The 20696-nt window shown below is 42.8% G+C and overlaps 1 protein-coding gene across 3 annotated transcripts in view; it reads left to right on the top strand.

Moving 5' to 3' along the window:
* Positions 1-20696, top strand: part of KIF5A (kinesin family member 5A) — a 232420-nt gene that overhangs the window by 207903 nt on the left and 3821 nt on the right. For all 3 annotated transcript variants that reach the window (XM_077483606.1, XM_077483607.1, XM_077483608.1), the window contains 5 exons: positions 1581-1797; positions 6425-6575; positions 11631-11713; positions 13399-13426; positions 17804-17921. In XM_077483606.1, the coding sequence (XP_077339732.1) occupies positions 1581-1797; positions 6425-6575; positions 11631-11713; positions 13399-13426; positions 17804-17882 (558 nt within the window). In that variant the 3' untranslated portion in view covers positions 17883-17921. The remainder of the gene's footprint in view (positions 1-1580; positions 1798-6424; positions 6576-11630; positions 11714-13398; positions 13427-17803; positions 17922-20696) is intronic.

The following is a 20696-nucleotide window of genomic DNA, read 5'->3' on the forward strand; positions in this document are numbered from 1 at the left end:
GGCTGCCACTGCATACCTTTCCTTCTGAAAAGTGACATAGCAATCTAATTGCTTTAATAGATTCTGGGGGTTGACAATTGGCATGGTAGCAAATCGGGTTTTAACTTCAGCTTGTTCAGTTAAGTTTTGACAAAAAAATAACATACAAAGAAGCCTAGAATCTGATTGCTATTTATGCAGAGCTGCACCAGATTTTGCACTCTCCAGATTTAGTAACTCTATCCCCCTGATTCATTGACCTGGCTCTGCGTAAGGTGTTTGCTCTGATTTTACCAGTTGCATGAATGTTCAAGGTAAGTGACAAGTCATTCAGTGAAAGTACTGAAATCATGGATCAGGCATGACTGCGAGGCAATTGGTGTTTTCGGATCGAAGTCAGTAAATGGCAGCCTCCATATTTCATTTGGCATAGGTTTCCTTCAAATCACTAAATGCTTTTCACACATTTCCAATGGCTTCAATACCTTTGGAGTCACTGATCTGGAACAAGTAAGAAGATCAGCAGTTGTGACTTAGAGCTATAGCCTGTTTGCATATTCCAGCTCAGTAACTCAGAAGTACAGCAGCCAGATATGGCCTTTGTATTTTTACAGGGAACCTAGGAAATGCTAGGCAAGGGGAAATTTAATTTATAAATAGAACACAACCAGTTAATGTCTATTGCTGATCTAGGATTAGGCTTGGGTTTGGGATTAGGTGTATAATACACATTTGCTAAAGTTGAGCACACATCTCCAAGATTGTAACCTAAGCTAACCTCCATGCACACAAGGATAGACAACCATGAATTTTAAAACATATAATTTTTTATAACGTGTATAATTTGATATATTTTTTCTAATGATTATAATTGCTTTTTTTAAAGCTTAGAAATGTGTGACACATTACAGGTAGTTCAAAGAAATATCACTCATCACGTATTTATTTTAATTAACCATTGATATTGTTATAGATCAATTAACCGTGCCTATATAACATTAATTTTATAATCCTTTAAATATAATATCTCTTGGTGCTGCTGTCAGCCCTTTTTACAAGACATTCATTGGCGGTGGATAGGCGTAAAAGTAACATTTTTGCTGGCGGCATTGGATATGGGATTGACTCAGGTCCAAGGTCTTCATCTTTGAAGCAGTTTATGACCATTTTAATGATTTCATCAAAGTACTGCAATATGCACACCGCCTCATTGTGCATTTAATGAACACTGTTTTGTTTTATGAACAAATGTTTTAATAAAATAAAGCATTCATGTGTTCTGTAGGCTGAAGGGGGTGACAGATGTTAGGACAGAAGCTAAAATAGGTCACTTTGATTTGTATTTCCCAAATGAAAGCAGACAATTTCCTCAAAACATCCTGAATGAAAAATGTACATTTTTGTTAACTGTTTTCTACAAAATTGTCTGCAGTTTCCATCTAAAAAAAAATAAAATAAAAAATAATTGATATGCAAATAATTTTAAGGTGAAAAAATACTTTTACTGGCTCATAAATTATTTTTTCCAGCTTTCTGGTCATGGTTGGTCAACTTTCTGTGCCTAGTTCATTTTTCTGCTCTTCTTTTGTGGTCTCATCCAGCTGGTTCGTGACAATGCAGATCTTCGTTGTGAGCTTCCTAAACTGGAAAAACGTCTTCGGGCTACGGCTGAGAGAGTTAAGGCCCTGGAGGGTGCACTGAAAGAGGCCAAGGAGGGTGCTATGAAGGATAAGAGAAGGTACCAGCAGGAGGTGGACCGCATTAAGGAAGCTGTACGCTACAAGAATACAGTGAGGCGCACTCACACTGCACAGATTGGTAAGGGAGATGCGTGATCTGTGACATAGGTATTTGTATCATGGTTAGCCCCATAATGTTACCTACCTGTGGCTCTATATTCATTGATAAATAATTAAATGTATTTTTTAAGACAAACAGTGTAAGTACCTGAATCTGATCTGACATCAGCCTTTTGCAAGGCTTAAGGGAGATGGAGAAGCAACACAAGCAGCCAGTCAGCTGTGTTACAATGCTTATGTGCTAACATGTGATTTTCTGATTGGAGGAGAGATCGGATAGATGAGCTTATCACTCTGCTGCTTCTCCTTTAATGTCCAGCTCAGGAGAGAAGACCTCTAAGTTTGAATTAGCTGCAGCAGAGAACAACTAGATTAGCTATCCTGCTGGAAAGGGCTGTATTGTGTGGCGGAGCTGTTAAATCTCACAACTGGATGGAAGGACAAATATTCAAATCCATTTGGCAGATAAAACACCTGCAATACATGTATTAAATCTTTGTATTTAGATATAGCCTGGAGTACAGCTTAAATGAAATTTTGTAGTAGCAAATAAGAGAAAGTATATTGAACTATAGAAGAAAAGAAAATACACACAAGTTTATAAAGTAGCAGCCTAGCTGGGGCCCTTCATATGCCCTGCAGACAGTTGCCCTTCTGCTTTCTTGTAGTGAATTACTATTGACTAACAATTTTTTAATGTAAGTTGGGCTTTTGAGAATGCAAATAACTATAGCGCAATCCACTCGTTTTTCTGTGTAATTTTTTGTGTGCAGTTTTTTAATGTATTTTATTGTGATTTCTGTTTTCTAGGTTTAGAAGGAATATATTGAAACAACGTATAGAAACTATTATGCCAAAATAGAAGTGTAGATTAATACTGTCACCTTGCCCATTTATGGCACAATGACAAAGTCTTTACGAAGAGGTCCATCCAACCTCACAAAAACTCACCTTGGCAGCGCTCCCCCACCAGTACTAGTAATGGCGGTGATCAGCGATTTTTATTGTGACTGTGACATTATAGCGGGCACATCAGACATTTTTGGGACCATTTATACAGCAATCAGTGCTATACAAATGCACCGATTCCTGTGTAAATGACACTGGCAGTGAAGGGGTTAACCACTAGGTGGCAGTGTAGGGGTTAAATGTGTCCTAGGGGTGTGTTGCTCACTGTGGGGGGCGTGGCTGTGTTTTACACATCACTGATCTCTGCTCCAATCACAGGGAGCAGAGATCAGTGTCACTGTTGCTAGGCAGAACAGGGAGATGCTTGTTTACTTTAGCACCTCCTCATTCTTCCTCTCCGTGAGACAATCGCGGGTATCCCCACGGTGCTCGAGTCCACGGGACCCGTCATCGGACTCCAGGAGGTCCTGACCGGCGCCCGCGCCACCGGCAGTACGCACGCGATGGCATGGCGGCAAATTTAAAGGGTCGTACCTGTACACCTATTTGCCAGTCCATGCCATTCTGCCAACGTACATCGGCGTGTGCCGGCGTGCGCCGGTCAGGAAGTGGTTAAAATCATCCCTTGTTACAGTACTGGGGTCTAGTTGCCAATTACTAGCCCAAGTACGGTTACATAACAGAGCGAAAAATATCACTGCTCCTCCTAGCTTGCGACACCTGCTGACACTGCAGGTTATACTGCTGGTTACAATAGAGGAAGGAGCAACAGGGAAGCACTGACAAGGTAAGTATTAGTTGGACAATTTGTAGAGACATTTGCTCTGAATGGGCAAGGGTTATTTACGAAAGGCAAATCCACTTTGCAGTACAAGTGAAAACTACAAGTGCAAAGTGGACTTGGAAGTGCAGTCGCTTTAAAGCGGAGGGGTAGTTCTGAAATGAGGGGAAGCTCTGCTTATTTTATCATCCAGTCATGTGCAAGCTAAAATGCTGTTTTTTAATTTTCTTGCATGTCCCACTCTAATCTAAACCGACTGCACTTCCAAGTGTACTTGTACAGCAAACTGGATTTACCTTTCGTAAATAACCCCCAATGCCTATTTAATTTAACTTAATTGTTTATAGGGTAAGTTTATTTATATTAAAAGGCAAAGCTTATTGGAAACTTATTTGGCAAGATATCTGCATCTGAGTTTTTGCTCCATCTACCTAGCATGGCCATTACAAGGGCATATCCCTTTGCTGTGTTCCCCAGCTGTTACCTTAACTTAAATTACAGAAAATGTGTTGGGTAGAGTATGGTTCTGCCAAGTGCACTTTCCCTTTATTTTTATACCTATTTGTAAATATCTGATAGCAAGAAATTAAAGCGTAAAAAACAAGTAACAATGGGAAAAACTTAATAACAAAGTTAGGCCGTGTACACACGGGCGGACTGTTCGCTCAACTTTGTCCGCTGAACAGTGTTTCAGCGGACAGTCCGCTCGTGTGTGGGGCTTCAGCGGACAGTTTCAGCGGACAGTTTGACGAACAAAGTTTTTCGGAAATTCCGAAAAACTGTCCGCTGAAACTTTGTTTGAGCGAACAGTCCGCCCGTGTGTAGGCCACTTTCGAAATGAGCAAACTGTTCCCGCTCGGAGGAAAGTCTGCTCATTACGAGCGCGTCTCCAGGTAGGCGGGGCCCGCGAAGGAGACGTCGCGGGCCCCGCCGCCTGGTATGGACTTAAAGGGGAACCCCAACGCCAAAAAAAAATCGGCGTGGGGGTCCCCCCAAAGTCCACAACAGACCCTTGTCCGAGCACGCTACCCGGCCGGCCAGGAAAGGGGGGCGAGCGAGCGCGCCCCCCCTCCCGAGCCGTACCAGGTCGCGTGCCCTCAACATGGGGGGTGCCTTGGGGAAGGGGGGGCCGCGCGGCCCCCCCACCCCAAAGCACCTTGTCCCCATGTTGATGAGGACAAGGGCCTCTTCCCGACAACCCTGGCCGTTGGTTGTCGGGGTCTGCGGGCGGGGGGCTTATCGGAATCCGGGAGCCCCCTTTAATAAGGGGGCCCCCGGATACCGGCCCCCCACCCTATGTGAATGAGTATGGGGTACAATGTACCCCTACCCATTCACCTGTAAAATAAAAGTACCCAAAAAAAAAAACACAACACACGAGATAAAATATTTTATTGCACAGCTCCGGGGGTCTCCCGACTTCGGGGGTCTTGTCCCCCTCTTCGGTTCTTCTGCCGGGCCACCGCGCCTTCTTATAGCTCTTTTGCAGGCGGTGGCCCGGTCTTCTGTCGCCGCCTTCCGTTCTTCTGTCGCCGCCTTCAGTTCTTCTGCCGGGCCACCGCGCCTTCTTATAGCTCTTTTGCAGGCGGTGGCCCGGTCTTCTGTCGCCTGGTACGGCTCGGGAGGGGGGGCGCGCTCGCTCGCCCCCCTTTCCTGGCCGGCCGGGTAGCGTGCTCCGACAAGGGTCTGTTGTGGACTTTGGGGGGACCCCCACGCCGATTTTTTTTCGGCGTTGGGGTTCCCCTTTAAGTCCATTCCAGGCGGCGGAGCCCGCGAAGTCTCCGTCGCGGGCCCCGCCTACCTTCACACGCGCTTGAAATGAGCGGACTGTTGCCTCGTGTGTGGGCGAGTCCGCTCATTTCAAAAGTTGCGCGGACTTAGTACGACGAACAAAGTTTGCCGTATTTGTCCGCTCAAAAAGTGCCGTGTGTGGGCGTGTTCGTTCATTCAAAAGTTTGAGCGGACTGTTTGACGAACTTAGTTTCGGCAAACAGTCCCCGCGTGTGTACGCCGCCTTAGTCCTTTGGACTCAAGAAATCTTTGAATTCAACTAATTAAAAAAAGAATACACAGAAAACCTCCATAAACAATACCCAGAGGAATGCAAAAAAAAAAGCTCATGAGGAGAACACTTTAAGGCTGGATTCACACCTGTGCAGTTTTAGTGCTTTTTGCATTTTGCAGATTTGCACTACAGAACATGTTCCATAGGAAACAATGTTAAATGGACTGTAGTGCAAATCTGCAAAATACAAAAAGCACTAGTATTCTACTTAAAATGGGAAGTACACTCATAAATTATACTTTGTGGTATTAAAAGATATACTGTAGGACAAAAGACAAGACACCATGATGCATTTTCTTTATTGCAGGGTAAATCACTGTCTTTTCTGATCTAATCTGCTCATATTCAATAAAAAGATATATAAAAAAAGAAATAGGAGTAAAATACTTATAGAAACCATGGCTAATGTGCATCTCGTATACATAGCTTGTTAAGTATCCTGTCTCTTGTATTGCTATGTCAAGTGCTTCCAAGCACATTATAGAAATATGTCTGCTATATAGACAGTTTTTGTCTGGTGAGTGTAGGTGTCAGTACATATTCATATTCTGCTTACTGCTGAATGCACGTAAAATAATACATATTGCCACGAGAAACATCTATTGAATGTCAGAGTGTAAGTGAGTATTGGTGATCTCATCTGCTATATACAGCAATTGTCATTACATTGAACGCATCTAAACACTGTACCTGGGTTAGCTAAATGTAGGCGCAGCCAGCCGGGGTCATTTACAGGGGCTAGTGTGCACAAGCCCTAATAGTAGAGCGCAAAGCATTTTGCTTCACCTCCCTTTTGTATTTTACACAAGAAATGGAAATACAAACATCAAATATAACTTGTTTACTTTAATTCGTTCATTTCAATTTTTATTTTTTACCTTTTTGTTATAGCCAAGCCAATCAGACCTGGACACTACCCTGCATCTTCTCCAACCAATCCTTATGGAGTTCGCAGTTCAGATTCCCTTAGTTACACCAACAACATCTTCCAGCAATACCAAAACATGTACATGCATTCATCCAATTCCTCCAATGACACATTGTAAGTATACATGGCATGTAATACAATGTATCGTTCTACTTTCACCCATAAATTGTAAATATGTATTTTCAGGAAAAAAGCATTTCATATAAGGCTAGGTTCACACTGCTGCAATGCGGGAACACTGCGAATCTACTGCGGGTTCCCTTATCGCATGCCTCCCGGCGGCAGTTCACACTGCCCTATGCGAACTGCTGGGAGAGTCAATTAAAAATTAATGACACCTCCAAATCAGTTCGCATATCGCAGTGCGATCTGAAAACTCGGACAGGAATCGGATTGCATGGTTTGAACACCCATGCGATCCGATTCTGCTGCGGACCAAAAAAAGGGTCCTGTACGAGTTTGGGCTGGATGCGTGGCGAATTCAGCCATACTATCTGTATGGCTGAAATCGCATCACACAGAGATCGGATGTGATTTGCACTGCAGTGTGGTGCGAATCACATCCGATTTTGGACATCGCAGCAGTGTGAACCTAGCCAGTCAGTTCAGGCCTCGCTGAGCTTCTGTTGAGCAGACGTAAGGTATCATATTGGTACGGAAGGGAATGTGTATCTTGTTTTGTTAATAAAAACGACTGTCCAGCTCTTTCTGTTGAAGCATTCAATTAATGATGATGTGTGCAGATCTTGTTCTTCTAGATAAACGGTATGACTATTGATAGTAATGTTTAGTAAGCTGCCACTATGGAAAAATCTGTCTCACAAGGGGGTATTTAAGAGAAAAGCTGGAGTGTGCTGCAATGTTGTTGTTTTTTTTTTACGCTTTCAAACATTTTTGCCATTGCTAAAGTTTAAAACTTGCGCTCAGAAAACTATGTAGTCTGACCTTCTTCTGAAAATGCTATATGCCTGGCTATCACAGCCATTTTCTGGCTTTACTAATGCAGTTCAGGGGTTCTGACTCCATCTGTTGCATTCTCATTCTGAGCATTTAATTGAAGTAAGTGGATCAGCATGGCGGCAGCAATTTTGAAAGGAAAGCAACAATAATTGTCTATGTATGTCGTTTTTCTACTTCAATACAGGGCATTTTTACCCCCTTCCTGCCCAAGCCCATTTTCAGCTTTCAGCGCTGTTATGATTTGAATGACAATTGTGCGGTCATACAACACTGTACCCATATGACATTTTGATCATTTTCTCCCATAAACAGAGCTTTCTTTTGGTGGTATTTGACCGCCTCTGCGTTTTTTTTTTTTTTGCGCTATAAACAAAAAATTTAAACAAATATTGTGTTTTAAAAAACACAATATTTTTTACTTTTGCTATAATAAATATCCTAATGTAAAAAAAACAACATTTTTTTTCCCATCAGTTTAGGACGATATGTATTCTTCTACATATTTGTGGTTAAGAAAATCGCAATAAGCGTATATTGATTGGTTTGCGCAAAAGTTATAGCGTCTACAATATAGGGGATAGATTTATGGCATTTTTATTTAATTTTTTACTAGTAATGGTGGCGATTTGCGATTTTTATCAGGACTGCGATATTGCGGCAGACAGATCGGACAGTTTTGAGACTATTTTTGGACCATTTACATTTACATTTATACAGCGAACAGTGCTATAAAAATGTACCGTTTACTGTATAAATGTCACTGGCAGGGAAGGGGTTAACACTAGGGGTGCGAACAAGGGGTTAAACGTGTTACCTAGGAAGTGTTTCTAACTGTGGGGGGGGATTAACTGGGGGAGGTGACAGATCGGTGTTCCTCTGTACTGGGAACACACGATCGGTCCCCTAACAGGATGTGGATCTGTGTGTTTACACACACAGATCCACGTCCCTGCTCAGTGACCGGTGCCTGGTGGACATCGCATTTTCTGCATCCTCAGCTGCACTGGACAGTAAATGAATGAGAAGTGGTCTGTGCTGAGTAGCTTCCTGTTCATTCACATACTGAAGCATAATAAACAAAGTTTACTATGCGTCAGTTATGACTGAACACAGTGACTGTGTTCACTGTTTTCATTGAGAAAAGGAAGGGGCTGGTAAATTACAAATTGATTAGCCCCTTTCCCTACTCCATCCTGAAAGCCAACAGCACTGCAGGGGGGGGGGGGGGGCACATCAGGAGGGAAAGCCGGGGTAGTGAAAGTGAAAGTGAAAGTGTTTACAGTGCTAGTATTCCAGCACTGTGACATCTGGATGCTACAGCGTTTGGTGCTGGTATTTCATGTGCCAATTAAAGTAATCGTGATCCACTAAGGGTTACATTACGGTCAATGATTATTGGTTCAGATTACAGATAGGGGTTAAGGGACATGTGTCAATTAATTTAGGGTTCGTGTCAAGGGCATTAGGTTTATCTGCTTCAGAGATCATTCAGAATTAACTGACAGGTGCAATTGACCTGCAGCTGATCTACCTCTTACCTGCACTTGACTTGCTTCAAATAGGGTTTGGACCCTCATGGATTTGTATGGGAATGCATCTGGTGCACTCATTAGCCCATTGTCATAAGCCTTAAAGCGGTATTCAACCCAAAAACAAAAGTGACTGCATAATTTTCTTTTCTAGGCATTTTCCTTTGTTTCACCTGGTGATCCAGCCAGTACCATACCTCCTGTCTTAGGATGTCTGCATTCTAGATGAAGCAGAAACCTTTGGACAGCAGCATCCCAGGTTGGTGATTTGACTAACAAACTGAAGCTGAACTCCAGCTTTATAAGCAATTAGGGGAAACATGTTTTTCATTTTACAGTGAATAAAAGCTGACCACTGTTAGCACCCTTGTCACTGTTAAATGGTTTGTCTCAACCCTCTAACTGCTCCTTTTCTGGATAGTTTGGTCTAATAAAGGAAGTTGAAAAATAATAGATTTACTGGCTGGATCATCAAGTAAAAATAAAGGGAAAAAAGCCTACAAAAAAAAATAAATAGGGAAAACAAATGCAGCCACCACATCTAACAATTGGTAAGCTGCAAAATAATTTTTTTTTTGCTTTGGTTTTATTACTGCTTTAAATGATAGGTCAAGTTTTGGGGTTGGAATTATGGGGTTAAGATACAAATTAGACTTAGTTTTTTTTGTTACCTCGTTTCCACTACTGAAGGCTAGACTTGTGCGTTTCGTTCCGTACAAATCTCAAATTCGTATGAATTTCCCTAAATTCGTATGTTTGGGAGGATCCGAAATACGAATTGCCATGCGTCTGAATTTTGTACGCAAATTTTACGAATTCCGGATCAGTTGTCGTTGCATCGACGACTCAGTCATTATGCTTATTATGAGGGGCTCCCACCATCCTTGTGCTATGCTGACTTCCTCCTGGGGCTGTACCTCTGCTGTGCTCATTATGAGGGGTTTCCACCATTCATGTGCTGACATACTGAGCACAGCAGGGGTACAGCCCCAGGAGGAAGTCAGCACAGCACAGGGATGGTGGGAGCCCCTCATAATGAGAACATGGCTGCCATGCACAGCTGCTCCAGTTTTGATCCCCCGCACTGTACGGGTCACCAGGGATGTGCGGGGTCACTGGAAATTGTTTGGTGTTATCAAGCATGTGCTCTCCGCACATCCCCGGTGACCCCAAACAGTGTGGGGTGATCTAACTAAACTGATCTAATAAAAACTGGAGCAGGCAAAAACTGGACCAGCGATGCATGGCAGACAATCCACTTCTCTCTTTTATTTTCAAATCTTAACGGAACGAACTGAAGAGAAGCTGATTGGTTGCCATGGGCAACTGCTCCAGATTCTGTTCGCTCCAATTTTGATCAATTTCCCTAAATGTCTTTTTATCTGTTCTAGCAGTCATATGTGTGAATGAGAAGAATGGTGGGGGAACATCAGGGCACATTGTAGCACATCAGAGCACATCAGGGCATATTGGAGAACATTGGGGCACATCAGGGCATATTGGGACACATTGGGGAACATCAGGGCACATTGGGGCACATCAGGGCATATTGGAGCACATTGGGGCACATCAGGGCACATCGGGGCACATCAGGGCATATTGGAGCACATTGGGACATATTGGGGAGCATCAGGGCACATTGGGGCACATCAGGGCATATTGGAGCACATCAGGGCATATTGGACCACATTGGGACACATTGGGGAACATCAGGGCACAGCGTTTACCAGCCAGCATGCAGAGTAAAGCAGGAAGCATGTGTAAAAAGTTCCCTGGTGGCACCTCCTCTCCTCTCGTCAATCCAAGATGATGTCACAAGCAAATAGGGGTAGATGAGAAGCGAGGGGAGGGATTGTGTGGAGGGACAGGGACCAACTACTAAGACCAAATGGCCATCTCTGCTGCAGACAGTCAGTTCAAGGAATGTTCAGAGTGAGGGAGGGGTACCCCAGCTTTGGCAAATAGATTTTCAAAAATGCTAACTGCTCCATTAGCTGGGGGGACAACTGGGATCTTTGGGGTGACAGGATGTTTCCCGTCACAGAAAACACCCGCTCACTCTGGACACTTGTCGGAGGGCAGGACAGTAGCTCCTTGGCAATATCTGCGAGGACAGGCCACTCCTCGCACTTCCCCTGCCAAAAAAACATTGGATCTGTGGTGGGGTGCACTGGTGGGACATGACAACCTCCTTTGCTGATATGGGTTTCTTGGGGTGCACTAGGATTGCAAAGATATTCGCTCAGATGCACAGACAAATAATCGTGTGATCTGCTCCACTACACTAACTAACCCACAAAGGGAAGTCACATGATCGGGCCTGCCCTGTAGGCCTCAGCAGCAGAAGAAAACCTCTGATTGGTCAACCAAGTCACATGTTGTTTCCGTAGTAACGAAATTTGGACATATTGTCATAATGAGGTATATATGTTTTCCTTTAAATTCATCGTAAAAAACGTTCGTACAAGTTAACGAACCTAACGACAATTCGTATTTCGTACGAATTGAAATTGAATTTCGGACACGAAATACAAAGTACGAATTAATTCTAATACGAACCGGAACGGAACGAAACAAATTTATTGACGGTGCCCATGTCTACTGAAGGCCTTGTGTCAAAAACTACAAAATAAGTCTCATACAATACAATCACTAACCTTTTGATTTTCTCTTATTTTAGTTTCTCCAACCCCTGTTCCGCTACAAGGAGCAATTCTTCCTCTAGCAGCCTGCTTCCCTACACAAAGATGAATGTGGATAATGGTAAGGGGTTTACCTAAAAGACCAAATCAAATAATGAAATGCCAGATTTGGGCAGCCTTTGTAAGTATCCATGAGGGAAGTACAGGCTGACATTTTGAGGCAGGCTTTGTACCAAGGCATGATAATGTACTGCACTGTGTAGAGCATTGTGCTGTCATTCATTTGGTGCATGGCACTGTGTTGTGCATTGTGATGATATTTATTTAGTAAGGTACCCCAACTGACTCACCATAATGCACATGCTGTAAATGCTCAGATCTGTTTTTATTTCCCTTCACTTCCTGTCTTATAGCCAAAATAGGGAGTGAGAGGAAATCCCTGGTTATCACCAGATTTGGTGTCCCCATTGGAAAATTGGAAATGTTCCCCTCTATTTCTTTACTGGTGACAGGGGCATAGATAAGGGGGGGTCTGGGGTGTTAACCCCCCCCCGAGCATCCTGGCAAAATGCACAGTGTCCCTGCTGTTTAGCTTCAGCATCAGCACAGTAGAAGCAATCAGAGTTTCAGATTGCAGCAGCCAGCCCCCCTTCTATTGTGCCCCACCCCCTCAGTTTAATAAGGGGTCCTCCTGAAAAGCATGAAATTATTGTGATGTCACAGATGCAGGGAATTGACAGTGCATGGTTGAGGGAACTCCTAGACTCCTCCTCAAGGTATCATATGACACAGCTGAAGGGAGACTGGGGATGCAGAAGTTTTCCTACTTCTGTGCCATGCTGAATCTGAGGTCTGGTAAGTGGGCTGAACAAAAACAAAAACTAGGGAGCTTAGGAGGAGCTGGCTCTACTAATGAGTACACTAACACACCACAACTGCATCCATTGCGTTCCATTCAGTTGAATGGGGATAATTTTTGCTGCGCTGTATTGCAAAGCCTCATGACCCCACTCTGCTGTTACATGTTTTTACCGTACCTCCCCCAAAATGAAAGTGTAAATAATGCCTTTAAGTTTTGAAAAGACAGAACCCCCCCCCCCCCCCCCCAAGGAAAAAAAAATTATCTACGGCCCTGACTGGTGATAACTGAAAATTTAGGACTTTCTTTCACTCATGGCGATTATGGTAACCAGGACAAGTAGAGAGAGTGAATGTCCCTAGCAGGGGCACAGACAGTGATACAAAACTGAAAGATGTTCTCCACTCTATCCAAAACAAAATGTGGCTTTAGTTATACATTAAAAGGCACAAAAGGTGGTGAAATGTGCATGTATAGCAAAGACGCATGTATACGCTTCTTTATTCTCCTCGGACATAGACTTTAATATTATTCAGAGATTTTCCAACAAGTTAGAATGTCTCCGCAATCTTTCAGCAGTTACTTAAGAAGTAGAGAAGTAAGAAGTAGAATAAAAGCTTTACTTCGTATAATCTGCATATATATAGCTAAGCCGAACCTGACCGTTTTGAATCTCACAAAAGTAGATATCTGGAGAGGTCAGGGTGCCAACATGTAGTTGTTTGTTGGTTTGACAATGTCCAGCAAGACAAGTGAGTCAGTATTATGTGTATGGGGACCCTTACAAATGTGTATCCGTGTTGTTCTGTGACACCGTAGTCATATGTCTTGAAGGAATTTAGTGAAATTACTTTTAAATAGGCCAAACAAAAATGTAATCTAAAGATGGTATTATTTGTCAAACAATGTTTAATAAGCTTTCTTTCCACGCCATGCTGCACATACAGGCAACGCTACAGACATCAATGATAACAGGTGAGTCATGGGTGCATGGCGCAGTGTAAGGCATGGCTTGTCCTTCACATACACATCAACCTGATTCATATCACATCATGTGCTACCACTATTTTTTATTAATATAGTGTTTCCCAAACCAGTCCTAAGGACAGGTCACATTTTCCAGAACACATCAATGAATCATAAGGAAATTATTAGTGTGCTTTATTATTAATGTGTCTAACAAAAGCAGTTTTGCTAGTTCCCAGAAGTCTGAAAGATATAACCCTTTAAGGCCTCATGCACATGGAGCGTCTAAAAAAGCTCTGAAAGCTAGAACAGGAAAATGTGGCCAGAATATTAATCTATTGTCCATTGGAATGCATTAACACTAAAATTCTATACGCTTCTAGTGTTTATGCGTGTTTTTTTCTGCTGCAATGCTCCTCTCAAGAACACACTTTTGGTGTGTTTTTGTTCTGCCTGTAAATGCTCCTCTTCTAATACACCTGTAAAATGTAAATGCATATATGTGCATGGACACTATACTATGGGGGTTATTTACTAAGGCTGGCGAGTGCAAAATCTGATGCAACTCTGCATAGAAACCAATCAGCTTCCAGTTTTTTATTGCCAAAGCCTATGTAAAAAAGATGATTTTAGAAGGTGATTGGCTGCCATGCACAGCTTCACCAGATTCTGAGTGCGCCAGTTTTAGTAAATCTACTCCATAGGCTTACATAGAGGTGCTTTTATTTGGCTTAAAAAAAACTCAACACCTGTATAAGTGGCGTTTTTTAGGCTCCGTGTGCATGAGGCCTAATGGTTCATGAGTCTTCTGTCCAGAAACAAATGTGTAATACAGCATTTATAAAATCATTTATTTTAGTGACATTAATCAGTTTGTTTTTAGTTTAAAGGATAGTAAGAGTACACATCCTGCAATAGTATTGAATCTAGTAGCCAAAAGTGATGCAAACTTTGGCTCCTTTTGCCCCATCTTGCAGTTGCTTCCTCTGTGAACCTTTAATTCTGCCAGAGTCTAAAACTACATATGCATTTTCACAAAAAAAAAGTATCATTATACTACAGTAGGTGACCGCGATATTGTGTCAATCTCACCTCTTTTATCAGTGAGATTGACACCTTGCGAGCCACGTCGTAGGAGCCAGCGCTGTTTTTTCCTTTCCCAATGAACGACAAGGATTGCTGACATTGAGGCCGGGTTCACACTGGTGCGGAGATCTGACTTGGATCCCCGCCAATACCAGGCACTGTGTTTGGTGTGAATCATGAGGGGGAACTCCACGCCAAATTTTAAATAAAAAACCGTCATGGGTTCCCCTGCAGGAGCATACCAAGCCCTTAGGTCTGGTATGGATTTTAAGGGGAACCCCCTATGCTGAAAAACTGCTTGGGGTTCCCCCCAAAATCCATACCAGACCCCTATCCGAGCACGCAGCCCGGCCGGTCAGGAAAGGGGATGGGGACTGGCGAGCGCGCCCCCTTTCTGAACCGTACCAGGCCACATGCCCTCAACATGGGGGGGTGGGTGCTTTGGGGAAGAGGAGCGCCCTTCGCACCCCCCACCCTAAAGCACCTTGTCCCCATGTTGATGAGGACAAGGGCCTCTTCCCGACAACCCTGACCGTTGGTTGTTGGGGTCTGTGGGTGGGGGGCTTATCGGAATCCGGAAGCCCTCTTTAATAAGTGGGCCCCCAGATCCCGGCTCCCCACCCTATATGAATGAGTATGGTGTACATTGTACCCCTACCCATTCACCTGGGGACAAAAGTGTCAATAAAAAAAAAACACACTAGACAAGTTTTCAAAGTAATTTATTAGGCAGCTCCGGGGGTCTTCTTCCAACTTTGGGGATCTCTGCCGACTCCTTTGCATTCTCCGACCTCTTCTCCCGCTTCTTCTCTCGGTCTCCGGTTCTTGTCCTGCTCTCCGGTTCTTCTGCCGGGCTCCTCCGCTATCTTCTTCCAGCTCTTTTACTAGTGGTGGCCCAGTCTTCTCTGTCCTTCTTCTCTTCTTCCGATGTTGTCACAACACTCTCTCCCGCTGTAATGCCATGTGCGAGGTCCACAACAACGTTTATAGGCGTGGTCTGAGGTCACACAGTGACCCCGCCCCTTATGACGCCAAGTCCTGGGGCATGCTGGGACTGTGACATCATAAGGGGCGGGGTCACCGTATGAGAAGAAGCCGGAGAGCGGGAGAAGAGGCCAGAGAGCGTGAAGTAGTCAGAAGAGACCCCCAAAGTCGGAAGAAGACCCCGGAGCTGCCTAATAAATTACTTTGAAAACCTGTCTAGTGTGTTTTTTTTATTGACACTTTTTTCCCCAGGTGAATGGGTAGGGGTATGATGTACCCCATACTCATTCACATAGTGTGGGGGGCCGGGATCTAGGGGCCCCCTTATTAAAGGGGGCTCCCGGATTCCGATAAGCCCCCACCCGCAGACCCCAACAACCAACGGCCAGGGTTGTCGGGAAGAGGCCCTTGTTCTCATCAACATGGGACAAGGTGCTTTGGGGTGGGGGGGCCGCAGGGCACCCCCCTTCCCCAAAGCACCCACCCCCCATGTTGAGGGCATGCGGCCTGGTATGGTTCAGGGGGGGTGCTCTCCACCCCCTTTCCTGACCAGCCAGGCTGCAACCTCGGATAGGGGTCTGGTATGGATTTTGGGGGGACCCCACATCGTTTTTTTTGGCGTAGGGGTTCCCCTTAAAATCCATACCAGACATAAAGGCCTGGTATGCCCCTGAAGGGGAACCCATGCCGGTTTTATTATTAGAGAGGCGACATTGTTGCTTCCATCTCGTGCTGGCTGCAATAGGAAAGTGAGACATTGTGAGATGTATAGTAACCTGCTATAATAAGGCTATAATAAGGCTATAATAAGGCCTCACGCATCTCCATGTTAGCCTATGTGTCTACTAGGGTTTAGTGGCAGGAGCTTTTAGAAGTAGGAACAAAATAACCCACTGCCAATGCTTCCAAGAGCAGCACAGTTTGGGCAGCAAAAACTCTTGACGCTGCCAAACGCTTCTAAAGACGCCTAAAAGCTAGCACTTGAGCAATAATTAATTTCAATGGCTAGAATAAATGATTTATTCTGTCCAATTAAATTAAATAACTCCCAAGAGCTTGACGCCTGTAAAGGCTTTAGACATTTTTACAAGCGTCAGGCATTTTTTTCTGCAAAAAACACTGCTGGCTTCTCAGAGAGTGAAATAAACGTTCTGTGTGCATGAGGCCTACTGAAAATCAAGGCTAATCAAATCTGCTATACTGGATTGCAGGGTTATATTCTCTCAACTGGGTGGTATTTGTTAAACTGCTCTTTTGTAGCCTTGTAAAGTGGACTTCACAACCCATATCAATGCTCCTAGTAACTATTCCTCCTTGAGGTCAGCACTAAGTGGGACACAATGGGGATCACATTTATTTCTGTGATTGGTTGACAGCCATTTGGTTTAGGTTCTTGAAAGTGTTAGGTTTCCTTATGCTGATACTGCAGACAGAGCAATTCTTAATGCTGCTCGAGGTGGAAACATTAGTTTCTAAAACCTTTTATGCTGTCTCACGAAAACCACTTTATGATCAAATTACAGGTTGATCAAATGACTAGGGGAATCTGGTTATAATTAAGCTCTCATGTATTAATGGTTTGCTGTAGATATAGAGCAGGGGTCTCAAACTTGTGGCCCTCCAGCTGTTGCAAAACTACAACTCCCATGAGGCATTGCAAGGCGGACAGCTATAAGCATGACTCCCTCAGCCAGAAGCATGATGGGACTTGTAGTTCTGCAACAGCTGGAGGGCCACCAGTTTGAGACCCCTGATATAGAGGTTGATGCAATGGGGTACTGGAACTATGGCTATATGTGTATTCCACAAACTGTCTCATCCATATCCCCCCAGCATTTGTAGATGTTAATCTAAAGCCCCATACACACGATCAAAATTCCTGCTGAGTCTTTCCTTCAGATTTACCAAAACCATGTAGTGCAAGGGCCTGCCTGATTGCATACAAATTCAAACTGCTAAGATTTGACCTCATATTATATGGTTTTGGTAAATCCGAAGGAAAAACTGATAGTGTGTATGGGGCTTAAGGATGTCAAAGTTCACCTTTTAAAGCTTGTTCCCTTAACCAAAGTGTGTGTCTCTTTTTTCTCTATTGTCTGGAGACAAAGGAGCTTCTCTTCCAATAAAACAATTGCACAAAATTTAAGGAAGCCAATTCTTTATCTCTGTGCCATGACCTACTGCTGTATTCTTGCACTAGTGTTTTGGTGGCCATTTTAAAATTTTACTTTTTATAGACAAGATACTATTTTATTGTCTTATTAAACATCACTATTAAACATCACTATCATATATTGTACACCTCATCTCTTACAGAAGTGACTTGCCATGTGGCTGCGAAGCGGATGATCAGTCCCAGTTATTCCCTCTTCATCAGGAGACAGCAGCTAGCTAATAAGAGCGATCACCTAAGTCCTCTCTCCTGCACTTCCAGGTACTGTATAAGATAGTAAGTGAGACATGTCCCAGGGGAAATATACACATTTCTAATAAAAGGCAAGCCAGCTGCATGTCTGCTGCTGTGCTGTCTCTTTAGCCAACTCGTAGTGCTTTAGGAATCCTCTGTTATTTAATAAATATTTATTTTTAAGACAACGATTTTATACATACAGTATCATGAAAAACAGACATAAAACATAAGCTTAAGCTCAGTTTACATATGACTGGGCATGGTTTCATTGCGATTTTTCAAAGGAGTCCGGTGCAGTTTTGCATTCACTAGTTCAGGTGGGATTCAGGTATCAATTCGTTAAGTATATCACACTTGAAATTGCACGTGAACCAGACCTAAAATCGTACAGGACTCTTGAAAAACGCACTGCAGCTGACCCACAGATATGAGAACCGGCTCACATGTCATGCGAATTGGATGCAGGTAAAAATTGCCTGCCTAAGTAGTGTCACCTATTGATTTGTCTGTCTGGTTTATCTGTGTGAATCACACACAAAAAAAAGACACTTAGAAATTAGAAAAACATTTTTTTTTTACAAATTCTTTTAAATGAACGTTAGAGCAGCCCAATATTTTTTAATTTATGACAGTCATGTAATATGCCTAAAGTGGTTGTAAACCCACAAAAAAAACAAACAAACAAAGAAAAGACCTGTAAGACAAAGACATAATGAGCTAGAATGAATAGTATACTAGCTCATTATGAAATACTCACCTTAGATCGAATCCCCCACAGCGTTCCCAGTACACAGCTCCGGCCGGCGAAATCTCTCCCGAAGTTACTTCCAGGTATCGCGGGCTCCAGCACTGTGATTGGCCAGAGCTACGATGATGACACATGCCTATGACGTATGTGCGTGGGAGCTGTCGGTAATGGCACACTAGCTATAGCAATGGCACAAACGTGCCATTGCTTCAGTGCTCATGTGCCGATGACATCGGCACATGCTGACACAGGGGATATCCAATTTACAAATAACCTTACATAGGGCATATATGAAAAATTATAATATAAAACATTGTTGGAAGGAGTTTTTTTTTTTTTGTAGTTATTGCTATATCAGATGAATGATTGTGACACTGGTGACATATTTCCAACGGCAGTTAGGACCAGGTGAGGGAGCTTCTTCCCCTTATGAAATCACTCCCTTGCTTTTTACTATTGACATCTTGCTGGTCCAGTTTGCAAAGAAATAACTCAATAGGAAAAGGTAAGCGGTCTTCCAGTGATCCGATCTGTGGTGCATAAATAGGCTTCTATATGCAAGAATCACAAAAAGAAATATGAATAACTGCGGAAGCAGCATTGAAGCTTTTTAGATTATATGTGTATTTGTAGTCTCACATTTTGATTGTTAAGATTAGTAATACAGATGTATTTAGACTTCATTATGGTCATGTTGTTCCTGCAAGAGTACATCATGTGTGTACACTCACCTCTGTTTTTGTATTCTTTTATATTAAAGTTTAAAGAGTAACTAAACTCTGGAAGCTGTGCCCAAAAAGCCAGGCAGAGGGGAAAGGACTAGTCTCTGGTATTGCTGTGGTCTCTGTGCAGCTGATCTTTCCACCATTACTGACTAACCATGCCTTATTCTGCACTGTGTTGTGGTGTGGAGGGGTCCATTTTGTTGGAGGCAGGGTTTCCTTTCTCACGTGAAAGCCTCCAGCAAGGAAAACAGTGAGCAACACAGTAGTGACATCAGCAAATCTCAGGGCTGAAACAAAAAAATACCCGACGGCTCTGTGTACTAGGTTAACAGAGGCATCAGTACAATAGATCTCACACTGTGAGAGATATAGCTATAGGGCCGTAGGTACAGGAGTGCCTAAATACCAGGATGTGCACTGCTTTTTTTTTAGATTCAAGACAAAAAGTAATTTTTTTTACTACTTCGAAAATTTTACATTTCTAAATGTTCTCTATAATATGTTGAAACATCACTTTTTAGGTCAACTTAATTTTTTATTCAAATTACAGAGAATAAGCATTGCAAATCTAAAGTAAAAATATCTTCTAAAATATTCAAAACGATGTACATAAAATACCCAACCCTGCACAGAAATTAAGCTATCTTTTATTTGAGGGACAAATGGGCTGACATGCTCAAACTCTGGGCTGGTACATTGACAATGTAATTCTTGTTTGGGACAATTTGCATTTTCCTTCCTCGTGAAAATGCTGGTTTAGAAAAACAGAATTACCTAATTTACATCTGTTTTTTTTTTTTTAATAGCTTACAATTTTTAGATCTCAAATTGCAAGTACAGGATGGGAAGATCATGACAAAGTTATTTTATTTATTTATTCTTTATTTATAAGTCAACAAGGTCACAAATACAGCAGTAGAAATTGGCATAGCTAATGTCATATGAGTATACAGTAACCATGTTCATAGAGGTCATTTATCATATCAGATCTCCATAAATTTATATAGATCAGCGTTACCATCACAGAACACAGCAGATATAAGTTGTGCATTCCAAAAACATCCAGTATAGTTAGATCAGAGAGAAAGGCAGTTGCATATTGCTATGACTTACGCGTTGAAACTAGTTTTCAATAACTTACAACAAATCAAGTATAGGTGAAATAAATGTAAGTACATAAACTGAGGGGGGCCAACTAGGGAAAATCTCAGATCTGGTAATTTCTACATTTATAAAGGAAGTGGGAAAGAAAAATGGGGTGAAGCTAATGGGAAGGATAAAGAACTATAGTAATAGAGGGAGAAGCTCCTTGCTAGGGTTAGGAGA

Source organism: Lithobates pipiens, unplaced genomic scaffold (genome assembly GCF_037356315.1).
Source record: "Lithobates pipiens isolate NorthernLeopardFrog02 unplaced genomic scaffold, aLitPip1_a1.2 Scaffold_16, whole genome shotgun sequence".
In the NCBI taxonomy this organism is placed as follows: Eukaryota; Metazoa; Chordata; class Amphibia; order Anura; family Ranidae; genus Lithobates; species Lithobates pipiens.